Source organism: Oratosquilla oratoria, chromosome 42, assembly GCF_046742065.1.
Source record: "Oratosquilla oratoria isolate Oo_2021 chromosome 42, ASM4674206v1, whole genome shotgun sequence".
In the NCBI taxonomy this organism is placed as follows: Eukaryota; Metazoa; Arthropoda; class Malacostraca; order Stomatopoda; family Squillidae; genus Oratosquilla; species Oratosquilla oratoria.
The window spans coordinates 39,364,061-39,387,848 of NC_134818.1; the positions used below are offsets into that span (position 1 = coordinate 39,364,061).

A 23,788-nucleotide genomic window follows, 5' to 3' on the forward strand; every position below is an offset into this window, starting at 1 on the left:
GGAAGGTGAGCAACGTCTTGTTATGCCTCAAGACACACGATGGAACACCATGTGTAACTGTCTAAATATATATAGAATTGGCCAGCTCTCATGAAATGTTGAGAGGGAACAGATTGATGTCAAAGTTAGAGAAAAGGTGTCTAACTTAACCCTGAAGCGGTCAGCAGAGGACCTACTTGCATGACTAGAACCAATAGCTGTGGCTTTAGACAAAGCACAGAGTGATAAATGTACAATTGCTGAAGCAGTGAACATTTGGAAAGAATTAATCACAACTTTAAGCAATGGCAGAGATGCCCTAACTGCTGTGAGAAAGAGGTATGACCAAGTCATAACACAAACTCATCTTCTGGCAAACCTGATTCATCCTTCCCTTCAAGGAAAACTGCTTAGTGAAGAAGAAGTGAATAATGCAATGGACTATGCTAATGAAAGGTTTCCTTCACTTGTCCCAGTCATCATGAAATTTCAAGCCAAATCGCCTCCTTTCCATGCATTTAAGTTCAGTGATTTTGTGACCAAGTCTATGTCAGCTGTTGAATGGTGGAGGTCACATTCAAATGTGTTGGATAGTGACGTCATTTCAGCAGCACAACAACTACTGTCTGCAGTGGCTTCTTCATCAGGGGTTGAACGAGTTTTTTCAAGCTATGGTATAGTACATTCAAAATTAAGGAACCGGCTGGGAACAGAAAAAGCTGCAAAACTGGTGTTTTTGTTTAAAACTATGAATGCACACAAAATTGATGTATATGATGATACTAATGATCAGGATGCTTAAAAGAACCAAATTCATTGTCAAAAGAATTAAAAACCTTACTTTTTTATATTCAAAATTTTTTTGAACTACTTTCAGAGAAGTGTTTCATTATTTTTTAAAAGAAGATTGCTTTTACAGAATAAATTCAATGTGCTTTTGCTCTGAATACAGGCTGCAATAATTTTCTTTTTTTTTTTAATTCATTACTTCAAGAAATAAGTATAGCTCATTATAAGTAACCCTTTTTGATTTCCTTATTCAATAGCAAGTAGATTTTTTTTCTATTGCAAAAGGAAGTGATTTAGCATTTTAGTCCTTAGCTCATTACAAGTAAATCCCTTTGATTTCTTTCTTGATGGATGTGAAATTTTTTGTTGAACTGTACAATAAAAGAAAGCATTTAGTATAAAGTCAGTGTGTTTTTGCTCTGAATACAGGCTGCAATAATTTTCTTTTTTAAATTCATTACTTAAAGAAATAAGTATAGCTCATTTTAAGGAAACCTTTTTGATTTCCTTATTCAATAGCATGTGGATTTTTTATGTTTTTATTGCAAAAGCAAGTGATTTAACATTCTAGTCCTCAGTTCATTCATTACAAATAAAACCCTTTGATTTCTTTCTTAATGGATGTGAAAATGTTTGTTGTACTGTACAGTAAAAAGAAACATTTAGTGTTCTATTTCTCAGAAATATATAAAGCAGGTATAATTATGTTTGTTTTTATATTTTTCATTTACATTCCATATTGCTTTGGGCAGAAGTAAATACTGATTTAAATCGATGATTTTTTTTAAAAGAATCATTTGATTTAAATCACTGATTTAAATCATCATGATAAAAATCAGCCAACCCTGCTATATTTAGATCTCTTTGTAGTGATTCACAATCTTCTTCAGTTTTCACTCTTTTCAGTAGTTTTGCATCATCTGCAAAGAAGCTCATATAGCTTTCAATTCCTTCATCCATATCATTAATATATATAGCAAACATTATTGGGGCCAGAACTGTTCCCTGCGGAACACCGCTTATTACTTCATCCCATTTTGAGTGCTGGTTTCTTATCACTACTCTCATTTTTCTTTCTTGCAAAAAGTCTTCCATCCAATTTAGTAGTTTGCCCTGTATTCCTCCTTCAGCTTCTAATTTCTTAAGCAACTTCTTATGTGGTACTTTGTCAAAAGCTTTCTTTAGGTCTAAAAATGCACAGTCCGCCCATCCATCTCTTTCTTGTATTATATCTATTAGCCTTGAATACAAACATATTAAATTGGTGATGCATGATCGTCCTTGTCTGAATCCAAATTGCCTTGGATTTAACACTTTGTTTTTTTCTAAATATTTTACCCATCTACTTTTGATAATTCTTTCACAAATTTTTGCTATTGTACTTGTTAGAGAGACTGGTCTATAGTTTGTAGGTTCTTCTTTATTTCCTCCTTTATATATAGGTACTATATTTGCTTTTTTCCAATCTTCTGGAACTTTTCCTTCTTTCAAGGAACTGTTTAGTATGCTATGTATTTTGTCTGCCAGTTCATTCCTGCATTCTTTCAGAATCCAGTTTGCTATTTCATCTGGTCCATGCGATTTTCTGACATCAAGATTACTCAAGTGTGTCAATATTTCATTCTTTGTTACTTCTATTTCTTCCATAGGGGGGACTTTCTCTTTCCATTCAATCTCTTCAGGTTGTATGTAAACACTGATTTAAACCTTGTAAACACTTATTTAAAATGTTTGTTCATAATTTCTGCCATTTCCATTTCCTCAGTGTATTCAACTCCCTCTTGTCTTAATTTCTCCAAGTTTTGTTTGTTTTTCAGTTTATTGTTTACAAATCTGTAGAATAGTTTTGGTTGATCTTTACACTTTTCTATGACATCTTTTTCATATTTTCTCTTTTCCTCTCTGCACGTTTGTACATATTCATTTCTATAACCGGTATATATTTTCCATTTTTCAGGTCTTCTGTCTTTTTTCCATCTGGTCCAGGCTTTGTCTCTTTTGTCTTTTAACTCCCTACAACTTTTGTTGTACCAGCATTTTACATATTCTTTTTCTTGTTTTTGTCTTGGGACACTTTTCCACTCCTTTTTTGTAAATTTTTGTCAAAATATTCCATTTCTCTTCCACTGATGTTTCTTCTTTGTATATTTCTTCCCAGTTTTCTTGTTGAAAGAATTCTCTTATTTTATCAAAGTTTGTTTTTTCATACATCATTCTTCCTTTTCTATATTGTTCATTTCTTTTCATATATTTTTCTTCATTAAGTTCCAGTTCAATCAATATGTGGTCACTTTTACTTATTGGTGTTTTATATTCAATCTTGTCCACTATTCTAGGTTCAGATGTAATTATTAAGTCTAGTCTCGATGGTTCTTCTTCATTTCTATACCTGGTGTTCTCCTGTATCCATTGTGTCATTGTATGGTCAGTAATCATCTCAAGTAGAGCGTTTCCCCATGAGTCGTCTCCACCCTTTACTGTCATTTCTTCCCAGCAGATTTCTTTGCAATTAAAGTCGCCCATTATAACTATTCTTCCTCCATCTTCCATTATTTTATCTAATGTTATCTTTGTGTCCTCTAACATACTTTTATGTTCACTCTCCTCCCATGAGGCTGTTTTCGGAGGCACATAATTTATCACAAATTTTCTGCTCTTCTTATCTCTGTCTTCCACTTCTATCATAATCATCTCTACTGTATTCTTTCCATATATGACACCCTTCACGTTTATATCCTTCTTAGTCAGGAACATAACTCCACCCCCTTGCTTTTTCTCTCTGTTTTTAATCCAATAATTATATGCATCATGTCCTACACTGTTGGGTGGTAGTGGGCCTTTTAATTTTGTTTCTACAATTCCCATTATGTCCGGTTCTTTTTCTTTCAAATAATCATTCAGCTCATTCAATCCTGTTATTAATCCATCTATATTTGTGTAAGATACTCTCAGTTTTCTGTCACTTCCATTGTGTTCTCTGTTTCCCTTTTGTTTTTCTCTTGTATGTCGAACTGCCTTAGTTTCATATTCACTACTCTCCAATAGAATCTCTCTTTCTCTGACTCCGTTCTGCTCTCGTTTTTTTTCTTAGCTTCAATTCTTTTCTGCTTTTCTTCCTCTCTTTCCTCTTTATTCATTTCCCTTTTTATCCATACCTTTTTATATTGTTCACTTGTTGCTAGTTTCCCTGTTTTGGATAAGATATTCTCTGCCGTCGTTTGTGACCTGCATTTAATCTTAATTGGTCTGGTCTTATCTGTACTATACTTTCCGAGCCTGAATTTTTCCTCAATTTCCTTCATAATTTCTGGTTCATCTTCCTGAACTAATTTTAGTAAACTGCTTACTTTTTCATTTTCCTCATTGGTTCTTGAGGTTCTATCTGGGTTATGTTTCTCTTCCATTCCTAATATAATTATACATTTCTTTTTGTCAGCTAAGTCTCTTACTATATTCTCCTTCTGTCTCATCACTTTAATAACTGAGTCTTCAGTTTGTTCTCTCATTTGCTGTTTAATTATATCAGTAAATGCAACTTTACTGTTTTCTTTTATCGACTTCCATCCCTCTCTGTTTTCTTTACTATTCCTCTTCAATTCCTCATTCTCCACCTTTACTTCTTTTAACTGTCTTTTCAGGTTTTCTATTTCATCAGTTAAGTTTTTGTTCACCTTCTCCAGTTCTTCCAGTTTTTCAACCCTTTGTAGAATGTTGTTAACATGACCGAACCTACGCTCCAAGTCCTCGATCATCTTATCGACCTTCTCTTCTAGTCTTGTCAGTCAGGGGGGGGTTTGTGTCCCCCCCCACCCTCTTTAAATCTCTGGAAAATATTCTCATCACTTTCTACTGTATTGCTCTTATCTATACTTCTAATCTTTACATTTTTATTGGACATTTCATTGTCGCTCAGCTGATCGGGGGGCCGTTTGTTTACCTTTCGCCTGTCTGCCTGGGCCAAGTCTACTCCTTCCTCATTTCCTTCCATTTCCCCAGCAATCCCTCCCCTTCTCCTCTTTCCCTACTTTCCCACTACCCCACGAGCAATTTTCCCCCCACCCTGCAAATACAATAGGCACTTCTCTTTGCTTTGGGATCCATGAAACTTCAATTTTCTTCAGAACGTCCTCTATGCCGTCCGTTCGTTGAAGTGTGTGTGTGTGTGTGAGGACTACCGAATGACTATTCCCTCATGCATCCTCAGACCCACATTATAGAGCACATGCTCCCATATTTTGCCTCCAAAGCATGGATCACAGCCTGCATTCCCTCAAATGTGATGAGTGGCTTTCCAGCTACTTGCATCTGGCCAGTAAATAGAAACATATTTCCTGATGAGGTCTACATGAGATCAGCTGTCAGTGACAAGCCAGCACCACCACACAATAAAAACAGTGAAGACCTCACTGCTTCATCCAATCATAGTAGCTCTACCAGCTCCCAGCCAAGCAAAGCTACTGATGAGCCTGTCATTTCAGTAAGTATAGGTTCTACCTCCACTACATTTGACTGTCCTCCACCATCACCCTTCTGGAACAGTACTACAGCTGTCATTCCTTCTACCTCCTGTGCAAGCATAACACCAGAAGACATCTGTCTTTATCCTAAAGCTGCTGTGGAACCTCATAGGAAAGGGTCTTTGCATGTATCCTCACAGAAAATGAGGAGGCCATCAAGAACCTCCAACATAAGGGCAAAAAGAAACAGAAACGTGGCAAGACCATAAAGAAAAGGCTTCAAGAGCCAAAGATGAGGATAACCCTGCGGTGGTTCTGGATGACTCGCCTGAATATTCTGATGAGGTGGTTGGTGAATCAGATGGCCAGCCTTATCCATTTGCACAGGAGGCAGAAATAGGGGATTTTGTTTTGGTGGAACTGGAACTGGAGGAAGGTCGAAATGCTGGGAAAATGGTGCATTATGTTGGCAAAATCCCTACTGAGGATGATACCAGCTATAATGTGAGTTTTCTCTAGCTCAAGTCTAAGTTTTGTATCCCAGACACCTTTTGTTTCCCTATAATAGAGGATGCAGCAAAGGTGTCCAAAGAATCCTGCAAAGGTGTGTTGGTGCCCTGGCAAGGGAGTACTCAACGACTCTAAAACATGGTCAAGCTAAATGATCTGTTGTTTTCATTTAACATGAAATGAGGTACTAGTGATACATGAAAGTTAAAAAACTAATTTATTTTTCCACTTTTCATAAACAATATTGGATGCATTATTAGAAATTACGTAAAAGGTGACGTCATATTGAACTCGTTTATTGAACTCTAGAAGTTTAATTTCATTAATAAAATGTATATTTAAATTATTGGATAAAATCTGAATAATTGATAATGTTAATGATCAATTGCTACTGATAATTTGTAGTCTATTGAAAAATTTAAACATATGAAATAAACACCGAAAATTCTGGTCGGTGAAAAGTAAACAATGGTCGCGAAAATTATAGATATTGCGTGTGGCCTGCGACCGGATTCACTCAAATAATAGTTTTCGTCAAGTCAGGACGCTTAGAATTTGTGTCAACTGAAACTACAGAAAATCAATTTCGGAGGAACATTTACTCCCAACTGTAAAGAGAAACCTCTCTTTAAAGAATAAAATTACACAATTGAAAATAACGGATAAACTTAATAAGGCGAAAGGGACGTAAGTATAACTCGGCCGAGTTAAAACCGGTCTCTCGAAAATCCGCCTTTTCTAAAATTTACATCTAAATTATCAAGAAGAAGGTAAGATCAACTTTCTCATTTTGAATTAGTTTAACTAAAGTAAGAATTATTTGTTTGGATGAGGAAAACAAATCCTTTTCCAATAGCATATTTGTTTTACTTCACACAGCAAAATATAATTTATAATACTTCTTATTGGTATTGCAGGGATGAAATAGACATTTAATACTGATTGCCAAGATAAGGCAGTCATGCCTCAGGAAAAAAAACTCCTCTGTTGTACATTCATTAATAGAACACTTTATATAACGTGTTTGTTTAATTTCAGGCAGCAATGTCTCATCCAATATAATTTGCAATGAGTTTTTTTGGGGGTGAAAATAGCATGTACAAAACACCCCCGTAGTATGCACAAATTATCCCACTATGGTGGGGATTTGTACAAATTGGAATTTTTTTGTTAAATGTCCAAAAAATGTAATCAATTTCATCTTGATAAATCAAGCTGTGTGTCATAAGTAGCCCATTCCTTGAGGAATATTTCTGATCCACAGTTTTATCTTCAAGCTTTAAATCTGGTTTTTCAGTCATATTTTCCAACTAATAGTATGATATACCCCCCACACTACCCTATCACATTTGCTAGTAAAAAGCTTACTTCTGCTGAGAAAAATGAATCACAGACTGACTATGAAGGGCTAGCAGTAGTGTTTGCCATCACCAAGTTTAAATACTCTATTAGGTAGGAATTTTGAGTTGAGAACTGATAATAAAACACTTCTTGGATTGTTTGGAAAAAAACAAAGCAATTCCAACAAATTCAAAAGCAAGATTAATCAGGTGGTCTATTTTGTTGTCACAATATAGCTATGATCTTGTTCATAAAAGTGGTAAAACCAATATAGTTGCTCATACTTTGAGTAGGTTACCTATTGATGACTGTATTAATTCAGGTACACCAGCTGAATATGTGAAACTTGTAAAAAATTCATTGCTTTTAACTTTTCTTTTGAAAACTGTGCAGAAAATGACAAAAGAAGATCCTGTACTGAATAAATTAATTTCTCTTGTAAAATTTGAATGGAACAATAATTATGTTTGTAGAGAATATTCTCATGTTAAAAAATATTCATCCATTCATAATGGTGTTCTTCTGTTCAAAAATAGAGTTATTGATCCATCTGCCTTAAGAGCTAAAGTGTTAGAACTACTGCATTCCAGTTATAATGGAATTGTTGCAATGAAAGCTGAGGCTAGAGAAAAAATTTGGTGGCCCAGGCTTTCTGATGATCTTGAAGAGTTTGCAAAATGTTGAAATGAATATTGTGTTAGAAATAATCCAGCTTCTTCAAGTAAATTGATGTGGAATTTTGCTAGTAAGCCTTGGAGTAGGATTCACATTGATTACTGTGGACCAATGGAAAATAAGTATTTTTTTTTTTATCTTAGTAGATTCTTATTCTAAGTTTATTGATATTCAATATACTTCAAGCATGACTAGTACTAATACTATGGAATTGTTAAGGAAAAGCTTTGCTAATTTTGATATTCCTGATGTCATTGTTTCTGATAATGCTGCTTAATTTGTTTGGTAGTGAGAAGAGTGTAGAAGAACGGGAGGTTTTTTGGATAGATTTAAATGAGTGCATGAGGGATTAGGGAAGAACATCAATGTAGTAGTACTGGGAGACCTTAATGCTAGGGTAGGAAATGAACCAATTGATGGAGTGGTTGGGAAATGTGGAGTTCCAGGAAAGAATTGTAGTGGAGAGTTGATGGTGGAGATGTGTCTGGAAAGAGAGTTGATGATAGCAAATACAGTGTTTCAGAAGAAAGTCAAGCATAAGTACACATGGGAGAGGGTGGTGGATGGAAGGGTGGTAGATAGAATGTTAATGGACTATGTAGTGGTAGATAGGAGTATAACAGGAAGAGTTAAGGATGTACATGTGCTAAGGGGAGAGAGTGGGGTAATATTAGATCATTTTTTGGTGGAAGATAAGTTGAGAGTGGAGGATAGATGGAGAAAGAGGAAAGGGACAAAAGGTAGGGAGGTGCTTAGAGTGAACTCTTTAAATGAAAAGGAAAAGGAGGAGTACAAGAAGAAGCTGAGAGAGGAGTGGGAGGAGTGAAGGATAGAGTAGAACGAGGAGTGGAGGAGAAATGGGGATGGTTCAAGGAGGGAGTCACATAGTGTCCAAAAATGGTGTGTGGAACAAGAAGGACAAGAGGGAAGGAAGGGTAGTGAATGGTGGGATGAGGAAACAAAGAAGGTTGTAGAAGAGAGGAAGTGAGCTTTCACCAATTGGTTACAAAATAGGATGAGGGAGTCATATGAGAGGTACAAAGAAAAGAAAAGAGAAGTAAAGCACAAGGTAAAGGAGGCAAAGAGGAGAGCAGATATGAAATGGGGTAAGAGTATGACAGAAAATTTTGAAAGTAAAAAAAAAAGATGTTTTGGAAAGAAATTAAGAGAGGAAGAGGAGGTGAATCAAGTAGAGAAGAAAAGGTAAAAGGTGCAGATGGAGAGATGATATTGGAAAAGAAGGTAGTAAGGGGAAGATGGGCAGAGTATTTTAGGGAGTTGCTAAATGTGAAGGAGGATAGGGAGGGAAAGATAGCTGCAGTGGGAAGTACAAAGAAAATTATCATGATGAGTGAGGAAAGTAGAGGAGAAATAAAGAAGGATGAAGTGAAGGCAGTTGTTAAGATGATGAAAGCAGGTAAGGCACTTGGTCTGGATGGATGCCATGCAGAATGTCTAAAAAAAAGATGGTACAGTGATGGTGGTCTGGCTGGTGAGGTTATTTAATGTGTGCTAGAGAGTGGGTAGAGTGCCGGAGGACTGGAGGAGTCTGTATAGTTCCACTTTACGAGGGAAAAGGGGACAAGTGTGAGTGTAGTAGTTTCAGAGGGATTAGCTTGTTAAGTGTAGTTGGGAAGGCTTATGGGAGGATCTTGATTGAGAGGATTAGGAGAGGAACAGAAGGAGTAATTGGTGAGGAAGTGTGAATTTAGGACAGGTAGAGGTTGTGTAGATCAGATTTTTGTGGTAAGACAGATATGTGAGAAAGCTATAGGAAAAGGTAAGGATGTTTTTTGGGCTTTTATGGATCTGGAAAAGGCTTATGACAGGGTAGACAGGAAGGTACTGTGGGAGGTTTTGCAGATATACAGGATAAGAGGAAAGCTTCTAGGAGCTGTCAAGAGTTTTTACAAGAGTAGTAGAGCATGTGTCAGGATTAGAAATGGAGAGAGTGAGTGGTTCGAGGTAAAGGTGGGACTTCGTCAGGGATGTGTTATGTCACCCTGGCTGTTCAACTTATACATGGATGGAGTGGTGCAAGAGGTAAATGCAAGGGTGGTGGGTCAGGGATTGGAGATGGTTAAAGAAAATGGAGAAAAGTTGGATATGAGCCAGCTGTTGTTTGTGAATGACACTGCGCTTGTAGCAGGATCAGAGGAGGGATTGAGGAACTTGGTGACAGAGCTTGGGAGAATGTGTGAAAGAAGGAAGCTGAAGATAGATGTGGGTAAGAGTAAGGTGATGATATGTAAAATGGGTGAAAGTGGCAGCAGACTGGAAGTGAGCATTAAGGGAGAGCGACTGGAGGAAGTGGATAGTTTTAGATACTTGGGTGCAAATGTAGCAGGAAAGGGTGGAGTAGAGGTGGAGGTAGAATGTAGATTGAGAGAAGCGAGTGAATGCCTTGGTGGATTAAAAAATGTAATGAGGAATAGACATTTGGGAATAGAGGCTAAGAGGAGAGTGTATGAAGGAGTGATTGTGCCAACAGCACTGTATGGGGCAGAAACATGGAACATAAGAGAGGAAGAGAGAAGGAGTTTGAATGTGTTTGAGATGAAGTGTCTGAGAAGTATGATGGATAGAATGAGAAATGAGGAGGAGAACAGGGGTGGTAAGGGAGTTGGGAGATATGGTTGATGAAAGTGTATTAGGATGGTTTGGACACATGGAAAGAAGGAGTGAAGAAAGACTGGTAAAAGAGGTATGGAAGGCAGATGTGGAGGGAGAGAACATGAGGGGGCATCCTAAGATGAGATGGATGGATGGGGTGAAGGGGGTTTTGGGGAAGAGGGGAATGTCAGTTGAGGAAGGATGGGAGAGGACAGAAGATAGGGGTGAATGGAGAATGGTTGTATATGGATGATGCTGTGATGCATGAGGTGGAATGGGTTGGGGGATGGGGGGGTGAGGTAATATGTGTGGGAAAAATTTGACGCAGCCCGAAGGGATTTCTCCCTGTCTTCTCCTTTTCTGCATGGGGGGACAGAGAGGGGGGGTCACTGATGTAATGAAGCGGCCTTGCTGTGGATGTGCTGTGTGTCTTGCGACACTGCCTCTGACCCAGGGCAGTGGATAAGGTGCAGGGATGACCCATCATCCAGGAGGTGCTAAGATAAGAGGGAGGGTGGAGGGGGGTGGAGTGTATTTAGGGATGGAATGGGTGGGAAGGATTTTATGCCTTTTTCTTTTTGGCTACCTCCCTTGTAAGGGGGGGAAAGCCTTGGTATATGTATGTATGTACGTATTTTATTTCTGCTGATATCAAGGAGTTTTATGAAAGGAATGGAATAAAACTGATTAATCCTGGTCCCTTTCATCCTACATCCAATGGATTAGCTGAGAGACATGTTAAAAGTTTTAAAAAGGGGAATGCTAAAATATCAAAGTGGATCAATTAACACATGAGTTAGTAGGTTTCTGTATAACGGCAGGAGAACCATTCATTCAGGTACAAAAGGCAGCCCTGCTGAAATAATGTTTCACAGAAAATTTAAACCTCTTCTTGACATATGTAAAATAACTAAAACAAAGGAGAAAGAGAACATGCTAGTTAATAAGCAAAATGCTCTTGATTGTGTAGAAAGCAGATTTGAAGTTGGACAAGCAGTTTTTGCAAAAAAGTATTCAAGAGGTGAACCCTGGCTACCAGGCATTACTATTGAGATTACAGGTGCTAGAAATTATGTTGTAAAAGTGTTCGCTGAAAGTGGAAATTTAATTTGGCATAGACATTCTGATCAATTGAAAGCTAGGTATGATACTATTGAAAATGAAAAATCACCTGTTTCTTCAACTTCTCTGTTTGATTGTCAAATTGAAAATTCATTTGTTAAACCAAATACTAACATTAATATTGGCAATGGTGGAACTGTAAGTGACTGTGTTACCAGTGATACCATTTCACAACCTGCAGTTGCCACTGATGAAGTGCTTCCTAATAATAATAATTTTGACAAACATATTAATGAACCTCATGTTCCTACTGGGCCAGTATTGAGAAGGTCAAATAGGTCAGTGAAACCTCTTAATGGGGTAATTGAATCAATGTAATGTTTTTTAAGTTTTGTGTAAATGGGTGCAATGGGTGCCATGATGTTAACAAAGACAATGTAATATATGGTGTTGTGGCAAGCATGTTTGGTTTTTCTTTCTTAATTTAAGGATATTAATAATGAAACTGATTAACATGCTCAGAAAAACTAAGATATAACAGTGAGGTGAGCAGTATTTTAAAGAGCTATAGAATGTGCAGGAAGATAGAGAGGTCGTGGTAGTAGCAGTGGGAGGTGCTAAGGAAATGATAGTGATGAGTGAGGAAAATGGGGGGGGGGAATAAGAAAAGATGAGGTGCAAGTAGTTTTGAAAATGGTGAGAGCAGGTAAGGCTGCTGGGTTATATGGATGTCATGTGGAGAGTCTGAAGAAGGGAGGTACAGTAATAGTGGACTGGCTAGTGAGGTTGTTTAATGTGTGTTTAAGGGAGGGTAGAGTGCTAGAGGACTGGATGAGTGCCTGTCTAGTTCTGCTTTACAAGTGAAAAGGCAAGTGTAGTAGTGTCAAAGGGATCAGTTTGTTGAGTGTGGTTGGGAAGGTTGAGGGTTTTAAATGAGAGGATAATGAAAGGAACAGGGGGAGTAATTTGTGAGAAACAGTGTGGGTTTATGGTAGGTAGATATGCGAAAAAGCCAGAGCTGGGTGTGTTCCTCGGTACGTCCTTCAGTGTCCTGACTACATATGTGTCAGTCAGGACACTGAGGGATGCACCTAGGAATTCACTGAGGAACGTACCCAGCTCTGGAGAAAGCATTAGCAAAAGGTAAGGATGTTTTTTGGGCCCTTAGGCTTTGGAAAAGGCTTATGACAAGGTACACAGGAAAGCACTGTGGGAGGTTTTGCAGATATATGATATAGGGGGAATGCTGTAAAGGGCATTCAAGAGTTTTTAAATAAGTAGTAGAACCTGAGGTAGAATTGGAAATGGAGAGAGTGGTTTGAGGTAAAGGTGGGACTGTGTCAGGGATGTCATGTTGCCATGGCTGTTCAATGTGTACATGGATGGGGTGATACGGGAGGTAACTGAGAGGGAAAAGGGCAGAGGAGTGGAGATAGTTAAAGAAAATAGAGAAGAGTGGAAGGCAAGCCAGTTGTTGCTTGGTAACGATATTGTACCTGTGACAGGGTCAGTGGGGGATTACAGGAGTTAGTGACAGAGTTTGTGAGTGTATGTAATATGAGAAATCTGAAGGTAAATGTGGGTACAAGGATATGTGATGTACAAAGGGAGAAGATAGCAGTGAACTGGAAGTAAATCTTAAAGGAAGGATGCTGGAGGAAGTGGATAGCTTTAGGTATTTGGGGTCATTTGTGGCAGGAAAGGAAGGAGTAGCAATGGAAATAAAATGTAGACGAGATGCAAGTAAATACCTTGGAGGGTTAAAAAGTGTCATAAGAAATGGATATTTGGGAATGGATGCAAAGAGGAAACTATATGAAGGGGTGATTGTGCCAACAGCACTGTATGGAGCAGAGACCTGGAATCTAAGAGAAGCAAAGAGACATTTAAATGTGTTTGAGATGAAATGTCTGAAAAGTATGGTAGTGGTTACAAGGTTGGATAGGGTGAGAAATGAGGTGAAGAGGAGAGTGGGAATGGAAAAGGAGATGGTAGATAGGGCTGATGAAAGAGTACTGGGATGGCTTGGACACATGAATAGAATGAGTGAAGAAAGATTAGTAAGAGAGGTATGGAAGGCAAAGGTGGAGGGAGTGAACTTGAGGGGACAACCAAGGACGAGATGGATAGATGGGATGAAAGGGACACTGAGGAAGAGGGGAATATCTGTTGAGCAAGAAAGGTAGTAGGCAGGGCATAGGGGTGAGTGGAGAATGTATGGATGATATAATGATGCAAGGAAGGGAAGGGGTGGGGGGGATGAGGCTAGGATGGGTGTAGGGGGCTAGTGTGTGGTTATGTATGATATTTTGACGCAACCCAAAGAAATTCCTCCTCATGTTCTCTTTTTCTGCATGAGGGGATGGAGAGAGGGAGTCGCCAATTGGGTGAAGCAGCGCTGTTGTGGATGCGCCATGTTTTGCTCCACTGTTTCTGACCCACGGCAGTGGGCGGGACACAGGGATGATCCATCATCCATGAGAAGCTAAGATAAGAGAAAAGAAAGGGTCGTGGATGCGAGTGGAATGGGAGGGAGTGAAATAGTTAGGGGTGGGTACTTGTCTTTTGACTTTGCTACCTCCCTTGTAATGGGGAAAGCCATTGTTATATAAATAAAAAATGTGATACAATAATGATTATAATAGTAATAATACTAATAACAAAATTAATAATACTAAAAATAAATAAATATATAATAATAATGATATGTCCATTCCAGCGGCCTTCGAGGTCTTGGGCTTCTTCTACCAGCACCATTCTTTGTGTAACGTGTGTGCATTTATCATATTGTTCAGTATTTCTATATGTGGAGGATTATGTCATAAAGAATGACCAAATCCGAGAGAATGGGAGCAAGGTCACTCGTTCATGTTGAAAAATAAAACAAGTAGGAGATGAAACAAAAGTAGAAGTAAAAAAGAACTCTTTTGTGAAGATGTACACTAGTTTTATATTTTGATTAAAACACTACTTTATGTCAGAATAAAAGTGTTTGTGTGTCAGGGGGGAGGGGGAATGACCTGAAAGTCCTTTTCTCAGGAGGAGATCCTTGATGCTTTGCCCTGTTGCCACATCCTTCGGTTGCTCAGAGTGGAAGATGGCAAAATCCTGTGGCCATGGGTAGAAGGCGGCTTTCTCTTCAGCCTCCTGTTTCATTATCTGTTAGATAGATTAATAATTAATTAATTTCTCCATTTTTATTTTTCATTTACTTTTATATATTTGTCATAATAATTATTGTTTACACACACACACACTTTCAACGAACGGACGGCTTGAAGAACGTTCTGAAGAAAAGTGCCAATTGTGGATCCCAACGCAAAGAGAAGTGCCTTTTTGTATTTACAGGGTGGGGGGGATATTGCTCGTGGGGTAGTGGGAAAGTAAGGAAAGAGGAGAAGGGGAGGGATTGCTGGGGAAATAGAAGGAAATGAGGAAGTAGAGGACTTGGCCCAAGCAGACCGCCAAAAAGTAAACAAATGACCGCAAGCCCAACTGGAAGACGACGAAATGTCTAATAAGAATGTAAAGATTAGAAGTATAGATAGGAGCAATACAGTAGAAAGTGATGAGAATATTTTCAAGGGATTTAAAGAGGGTGGGGGGGACACAAACCCCCCCCGACTGACAACACTAGAGGAGAAGGTTGATAAGGTGATCGAGGACTTGGAGCGTAGGTTCGGTCATATGAACACCATTTTACAAAGGGTTGAAAGATTGGAAGAACTAGAAAAGGCGAATAAAAACTTAATTGATGAAATAGAAGACCTAAAAAGACAGTTAAGAGATGTAAAGGTGGAGAATGAGGAATTGAAGAGGAATAGTAAAGAAAACAGAGAGACAATAGCTAAAGAAGCTAAGAACTGGAAAGCAACCCAAGAAGGAAATAAGGTTTCATTCACTGACATAGTCAAACAGCAATTGAAAGAACATACTGAAGACTCAGTTATTAAAGTGATGAGACAAAAGGAGAATATAGTAAGAGATTTAGCAGACAAGAAGAAATGTATAATTATATTAGGAATGGAAGAGAAACACAACCCAGATAGAACCACAAGAATCAAAGAGGAAAATGAAAAAGTAAGCCAATTACTAGAGTCAGTTCAGGAAGATGAACCAGAAATTATTAAACAAATCGAAGAGAAATTTAGACTTGGAAAGTATAGCACAAATAAGACCAAACCAATCAAGATTAAATTCAAGTCACAAACAACGGCAGAGAATATCTTATCCAAAACAGGGAAACTAGCAACAAGTGAACAATATAAAAAGGTATGGATAAAAAGGGAAATGAATAAAGAGGAAAGAGAGGAAGAAAAGCAGAAAAGACTTGAAGCTAAGGCAAAAAACGAGAACAGAACGGAGTCAGAGAAAGAGAGATTCTATTGGAGAGTAGTGAATATGAAACTAAGGAAGTTCGACATACAAAAGAAAAACATAAGGGAAACAGAGAACACAATGGAAGTGGCAGAAAACTAAGAGTGTCTTACACAAATATAGATGGATTAATAACAGGATTGAATGAGCTGAATGATTATTTGAAGGAAAAAGAACCGGACATAATGGGAATTGTAGAAACAAAATTAAAAGGCCCACTACCACCCAACAGTGTAGGACATGATGCATATAATTATTGGATTAGAAACAGAGAGAAAAAGCAAGGGGGTGGAGTTATGTTCCTGACTAAGAAGGATATAAATGTGAAAGGTGTCATATATGGAAAGAATACAGTAGAGATAATTATGATAGAAGTGGAAGACAGAGATAAGAAGAGCAGAAAATTTGTGATAAATTATGTGCCTCCGAAAACAGCCTCATGGGAGGAGAGTGAACATAAAAGTATGTTAGAGGACACAAAGATAACATTAAACAAGATAATGGAAGAGGGAGGAAGAATAGTTATGATGGGCGACTTTAATTGCAAAGAAATCTGCTGGGAAGAAATGACAGTAAAGGGTGGAGACGACTCATGGGGAAACGCTCTACTTGAGATGATTATTGACCACACAATGACACAATGGATACAGGAGAACACCAGGTATAGAAATGAAGAAGAACCATCGAGACTAGACTTATTAATTACATCTGAACCTAGAATAGTGGACAAGATTGAATATAAAACACCAATAGGTAAAAGTGACCACATATTGATTGAACTGGAACTTAATGAAGAAAAATATATCAAAAGAAATGAACAATATAGAAAAGGAAGAATGATGTATAAAAAAACAAACTTTGATAAAATAAGAGAATTCTTTCAACAAGAAAACTGGGAAGAAATATACAAAGAAGAAACATCAGTGGAAGAGAAATGGAATATTTTGACAAAAATTTACAAAAAAGGAGTGGAAAAGTATGTCCCAAGACAAAAACAAGAAAAAGAATATGTAAAATGCTGGTACAACAAAAGTTGTAGGGAGTTAAAAGACAAAAGAGACAAAGCCTGGACCAGATGGAAAAAAGACAGACCTGAAAAATGGAAAATATATACCGGTTATAGAAATGAATATGTACAAACGTGCAGAGAGGAAAAGAGAAAATATGAAAAAGACGTCATAGAAAAATGTAAAAATCAACCAAAACTATTCTACAGATTTGTAAACAATAAACTGAAAAACAAACAGGACTTGGAGAAATTAAGACAAGGGGGAGTTGAATACACTGAGGAAATGGAAATGGCGGAAATTATGAACAAACATTTTAAATCAGTGTTTACAAGGGAGAACATACAACCTGAGGAGATTGAATGGAAAGAGAAAGTCCCCCCTATAGAAGAAATAGAAGTATCAAAGAATGAAATATTGATACACTTGAGTAATCTTGATGTCAGAAAATCGCATGGACCAGATGAAATAGCAAACTGGATACTGAAAGAATGCAGGAATGAACTGGCAGACAAAATACATAGCATAATAAGCAGTTCTTTGAAAGAAGGAAAAGTTCCAGAAGATTGGAAAAAAACAAACATAGTACCTATATATAAAGGAGGAAATAAAGAAGAACCTACCAACTATAGACCAGTCTCTCTAACAAGTACAATAGCAAAAATTTGTGAAAGAATTATCAAAAGTAGATGGGTAAAATACTTGGAAAAAAACAACGTACTAAATCCAAGGCAATTTGGATTCAGACAAGGACGATCATGCGTCACCAATTTAATATGTTTCTATTCAAGGCTAATAGATATAATACAAGAAAGAGATGGATGGGCTGATTGTGCATTTCTAGACCTAAAAAAAGCTTTTGACAAAGTACCACATAAGAAGTTGCTTAAGAAATTAGAATCTGAAGGAGGAATACAAGGTAAATTGCTAAATTGGATGGAAGACTTTTTGCAAGAAAGAAAAATGAGAGTAGTGATAAGAGACCAGCACTCAAAATGGAATGAAGTAATAAGCGGTGTCCCGCAGGGAACAGTTCTGGCCCCAATAATGTTTGCTATATATATTAATGATATGGATGAAGGAACTGAAAGCTATATGAGCTTCTTTGCAGATGATGCAAAACTACTGAAAAGAGTGAAAACTGAAGAAGATTGTGAATCACTACAGAGAGATCTAAATAAAGTACAGGAATGGAGTAGGAAGTGGGAGATGGAGTTCAATACAAAAAAGTGTAGTATAATGGAATTTGGAAAAAGCAAAAACAGAATAACAGGATCATATAATTTGGGAGAAGAAGGAATAAAAAAAGTAGAAAATGAGAAGGACCTGGGAGTCATTGTTATGAATAATATGTCACCTGAGAAACATATAAATAAGATTTTTGGAGAAACTTATAATTTAATAAGAACAATCAAAGTGGCATTTACAGACCTGGATGAAGAAATGGTGAGGAAAATCCTAATCACCCTGATAAGACCAAGATTGGAATATGCAGCAACGATATGGTCACCAAGTACAAAAAAATGTATAAAAAAACTTGAAAGAATACAAAGAGCAATTACAAAATTGGCACCAACACTCTCAAAACTATCATATGAAGAGAGACTACAAAAACTTGAACTACAGACACTAGAGCAAAGAAGAGAGAGAGGAGATTTGATAGCTATTTACAGAATCATGAAAGGCATAGAAATTACTGATAGAGAGAATCTGATAAAATGGGATGACAGAAATACAAGAGGACACGGAAAGAAAATAAAAAAAGACAGCTATAGAAGGGATTTGAAAAAGAACAGCTTTCCTCACAGAGTAATAGACAGTTGGATCAAGTTAGATGAGAAAGTGGTGTGTGCAAAAACAATACATGAATTTAAAAATAGTTTAGATAAAATGAGATATGAAGACGGGACCCCACGAGCATAGCTCCCCTTCCCGTAAAATACAACTAGGTAAATACAACTAGGTAAATACATTTAAACTCCTTCTCTCTTCTTCTCTTATGTTCCATGTTTCTGCCCCATACAGTGCTGTTGGCACAATCACTCCTTCATACAGTCTCCTCTTAGCATGCATTCCCAAATGTCTATTCCTCATTACACTCTTCAATCCACCTAGGCATTTACTCGCTTCTCTCAATCTACATTCTACCTAAACCTTCACTCCACCTTATTCTGCCACATTTGCACCCAAGTATCTAAAACTTTCAACTTCCTCCAGTCGCTCTCCCTTAATGCTCACTTCCAGTCTACTGCCACTTTCACCCCGAGTACATCTCATCACCTTACTCTTACCCACATTTATCTTTAGCTTTCTTCTATCACATACTCTCCCAAACTCTGTCACTAACTTCCTCAGTCCCTCCTCCGATCCTGCCACAAGCGCAGTGCCGTCAGCAAACAACAGCTGGCTCAACTCCCACTTTTCTCCATTTTCTTTAACCATCTCCAATCCCTGTGGTGGGGGAAATTCCCTGTGGTGGGGGAAAAGAATACTGCCACCAAGTTTCCCACTTGGATCGTAAGAGGTGAGAAAAAAGGGACGGGGAGAGGGACTAGGCATCCTTCTCCCTGTAGCCCCACGGGGCACACATCCTAAAGACAAAAGTGAAGGAATAAGGGGTGCTGGAGGGCCTCGGGCCAGCACCCTAAGGTTTGGGTCTTTTAATGTGCGTGGATGTGGTACAGATGAGAGTAAAAGGGAAGAGATAGGTAGTATGTTTGTGAGGGAAAGATGGATGTGTTGGCTTTGAGTGAAACTAAGTTGAAAGGGAAGGGTGAGTGTAAGTTTGGGAGTGTAAGTGGGAGGTTATCAGGAGTGAAGAGAGGGCGAGGGAGGGAAGGGGTGGCTATTCTAGTAAGTGAGGAGATAGGTAAACGTGTAGTGGAGTGGAAGGAGGTTTCCTCAAGGATAATGTGGATGAAGGTGAAACTGGGAAAGGAGATGTGGGTCTTTGTAAGTGCATATGGGCCTGGCAGTGAGAAGAGTGTGGAAGAAAGGGAGGCCTTTTGGATAGATTTAAATGAGTGCATAGAGGGTTTAGAAAGAAATGTCAATGTAATAGTACTGGGAGACCTTAATGCTAGGGTAGGAAATGGTCCAATCGATGGAGTGGTTGGGAAGTGTGGAGTTCCAGGAAAGAATCGTAGTGGAGAGTTGATGGTGGAAATGTGTCTAGAAAGAGAGTTGATGATAGCAAATACAGTGTTTCGGAAGAAAGTTAAGCATAAGTACACATGGGAGAGGGTGGTGGAGGGAAGGGTGGTAGATAGAGCGCTAATGGATTATGTAGTGGTAAATAGGATTATGATAGGAAGAGTTAAGGATGTACATGTGCTAAGGGGAGAGGGTGGGGGAATATCAGATCATTTTTTGGTGGAAGGTAAGCTGAGAGTGGAGGATAGATGGAGAAAGAGGAAAGGGACAAAAGGTAGGGAGGTTCTTAGAGTGAACTCCTTGAATGAAAAGGAAAAGGAGAAGGAGTACGAAAAGAAGCTGAAGGAGGAGTGGGAGGGAGTAAAGGATGGAGCAGAGATGGGTGTGGAGGAGGAATGGGGATGGTTCAAGGAGGGAGTCTTAAAGTGTGCAAGGATGGTGTGTGGAACAAGAAGGACAGGGGGAAATAGAAGAAAGGGTAGTGAATGGTGGGATGAGGAAACAAAGAAGGTTGTAGAAGAGAAGAAGCGAGCATTCACAGATTGGTTACAAAAGAGGACGGGGGAGTCATATGAGACGTACAAAGAAAAGAAAAGAGAAGTAAAGCAAAAGGTAAAGGAGGCAAAGAGGAGAGCAGATGTGAAATGGGGTAGGAGTATGACAGAAAATTTTGAAAGTAATAAAAAGATGTTTTGGAAAGAAATAAAGAGAGGAAGAGGAGGCGAATCAAGTAGAGAAGAAAAGGTAAAAGGTACAGATGGAGAGATGATAATGGAAGAGATGGCAGTAAGGGGAAGATGGGCAGAAAATTTTAGGGAGTTGCTAAATGTGAAGGAGGATAGGGAAGGAAAGATAGCTGCAGTGGGAAATGCGAAGAAAATGAGAGTGATGAGTGAGGAGAATGGAGGAGAAATAAGGAATGATGAGGTGAAGGCAGTTGTAAAGATGATGAAAGCAGGTAAGGCACCTGGTCTGGATGGATGCCATGCAGAATGTCTGAAAAAGGGAGGTTCAGTGATGGTGGACTGGTTGGTGAGGTTATTTAATGTTTGCTGGAGAGAGGGTAGAGTACCGGAGGACTGGAGAAGTGCCTGTATAGTTCCTCTTTACAAGGGAAAAGGGGACAAGTGTGAATGTAGTAGTTTCAGAGGGATTAGCCTGTTAAGTGTAGTAGGGAAGGCTTATGGGAGGATCTTAATTGAGAGGATTAGGAGAGGAACAGAAGGAGTAATTGGTGAGGAACAGTGTGGATTTAGGACAGGTAGAGGTTGTGTAGATCAGATCTTTGTGGTAAGACAGATATGTGAGAAAGCTATAGGAAAGGGGAAGGATGTTTTTTGGGCTTTTATGGATCTGGAAAAGGCTTATGATAGGGTAGACAGAAAGGCACTGTGGGAGGTTATGCAGATTTATGGGATAGGAGGAAAGCTTCTAGGAGCTGTCAAGAGTTTTTATGAGAGTAGTAGAGCTTGTGTCAGGATTAGAAATGGAGAGAGTGAGTGGTTTGAGGTAAAGGTGGGACTTCATCAAGGATGCGTTATGTCGCCCTGGCTGTTCAACTTATACATGGATGGGGTGGTGCGAGAGGTGAATGCTAGGGTAGTGGGTCAGGGATTGGAGATGGTTAAAGAAAATGGAGAAAAGTGGGAGGTGAGCCAGCTGTTGTTTGCGGACGACACTGCGCTTGTGGCAGGGTCAGAGGAGGGATTGAGGAAGTTGGTGGCAGAGTTTGGGAGAGTATGTGATAGAAGAAAGCTAAAGATAAATGTAGGTAAAAGTAAGGTGATGAGATGTACAAGGGGTGAAGGTGGCAGTAGACTGGAAGTGAGCATTAAGGGAGAGCGACTGGAGGAAGTGGATAGTTTTAGATACTTGGGTGCAAGTGTAGCAGGAAAAGGTGGAGTGAAGGTGGAGGTAGAATGTAGATTGAGAGAAGCGAGTAAATGCCTTGGTGGATTAAAGAGTGTAATGAGGAATAGACATTTGGGAATGGATGCGAAGAGGAGACTGTATGAAGGAGTGATTGTGCCAACAGCACTGTATGGGGCAGAAACGTGGAACATAAGAGAAGAAGAGAGAAGGAGTTTGAATGTGTTTGAGATGAGGTGTCTGAGAAGTATGGTGGGGGTTACTAGGCTGGATAGGGTGAGAAATGAGGAGGTGAGGAGGAGAACAGGGGTGAAAAAGGATTTGGGAGATAGGGTTGATGAAAGAATATTAGGATGGTTTGGACACATGGAAAGAATGAGTGAAGAAAGACTAGTAAAAGAGGTATGGAAGGCAGATGTGGAGGGAGAGAACATGAGGGGACGTCCTAGGATGAGGTGGATGGATGGGGTGAAGGGGGCTTTGGGGAAGAGGGGAATGTCTGTTGAGGAAGGAAGGGAGAGGACGGAAGACAGAGGTGAGTGGAGAATGGTTGTATATGGATGATGTTGTGATTGCATGAGGAGGAATGGGCAGGGGGGTGGGGGGTGGGGGGTGGGGTAGTATGTGTGAGTAAATTTTGACGCAGCCCGAAGGGATTTTCTCCCCGTCCTCTCCTTATATGCAAGGGGGGACGGAGAGGGGGGGTCGCCGATTAAATGAAGCGGCCTTGCTGTGGATGTGCTGTGTCTTGCGACACTGCTTCTGACCCAGGGCGGTGGGCAGGGTGCAGGGATGACCCGTCATCCAGGAGGTGCTCAGATGAGAGGGAGGGTGGGATGGGTGTGGAGTGTATGTAGGGATGAAATGGGTGGGAGTGTTTTTATGCCTTTCCCTTTTTGGCTACCTCCCTTGTAAGGGGGAAAAAGCCTTGGTATATGTATGTATGTATCTCCAATCCCTGACACACCACCCTTGCATTTACCTCTCACACCACCCCATCCATGTATAAGTTGAACAGCCAGGGCGACATAACGCATCCTTGACGAAGTCCCACCTTTACCTCAAACCACTCACTCTCTCCATTTATAATCCTGACACAAGCTCTACTACTCTCATAAAAACTCTTGACAGCTCCTAGAAGCTTTCCTCCTATCCCATATATCTGCATAACCTCCCACAGTGCCTTTCTGTCTACCCTATCGTAAGCCTTTTCCAGATCCATAAAAGCCAAAACAACATCCTTCCCTTTTCCTATAGCTTTCCCACATATTTGTCTTACCACAAAGATCTGATCTACACAACCTCTACCCGTCCTAAATCCACACTGTTCCTCACCAATTACTCCCTCTGTTCCTCTCCTAATCCTCTCAATCAAGATCCTCCCATAAGACTTCCCAACTACACTTAACAAGCTAATCCCTCTGAAACTACTACATTCACACTTGTCTCCTTTTCCCTTGTAAAGAGGAACTATACAGGCACTACTCCAGTCCTCCACTATCTTTCCCTCCCTATCCTCCTTCACATTTAGCAACTCCCTAAAATATTCTGCCCATCTTCCCCTTACTGCCGTCTCTTCCATTATCATCTCTCCATCTGTACTTTTTACCTTTTCTTCTCTACTTGATTCGCCTCCTCTTCCTCTCTTAATTTCTTTCCAAAACATCTTTTTATTACTTTCAAATTTTGTCATACTCTTACCCCACTTCACATCTGCTCTCCTCTTTGCCTCCTTTACCTTTTGCTTTACTTGTCTTTTCTTTTCGTTGTACCTCTCTTATGACTCCCTCGTCCTATATATATTTATATATATGCATATATTCATATATATATATATGTATTTATATATATATATATACATATATATATATATATACATATATATATAAATATATATATATATATTTATATAAACATATATTTATATATATACACATATTCATATATATATATAAT

At 38.9% G+C, this 23,788-nt stretch overlaps 1 protein-coding gene across 2 annotated transcripts in view; it reads right to left on the reverse strand.

Annotated features, from left to right (window-relative positions):
- Window positions 1–23,788, reverse strand: part of LOC143021781 (uncharacterized) — a 76,100-nt gene that overhangs the window by 34,675 nt on the left and 17,637 nt on the right. For both annotated transcript variants that reach the window (XM_076179502.1, XM_076179503.1), the window contains exon 3: window positions 14,447–14,585. In XM_076179502.1, coding sequence (XP_076035617.1) covers window positions 14,447–14,585 — 139 coding nt within the window. The remainder of the gene's footprint in view (window positions 1–14,446; window positions 14,586–23,788) is intronic.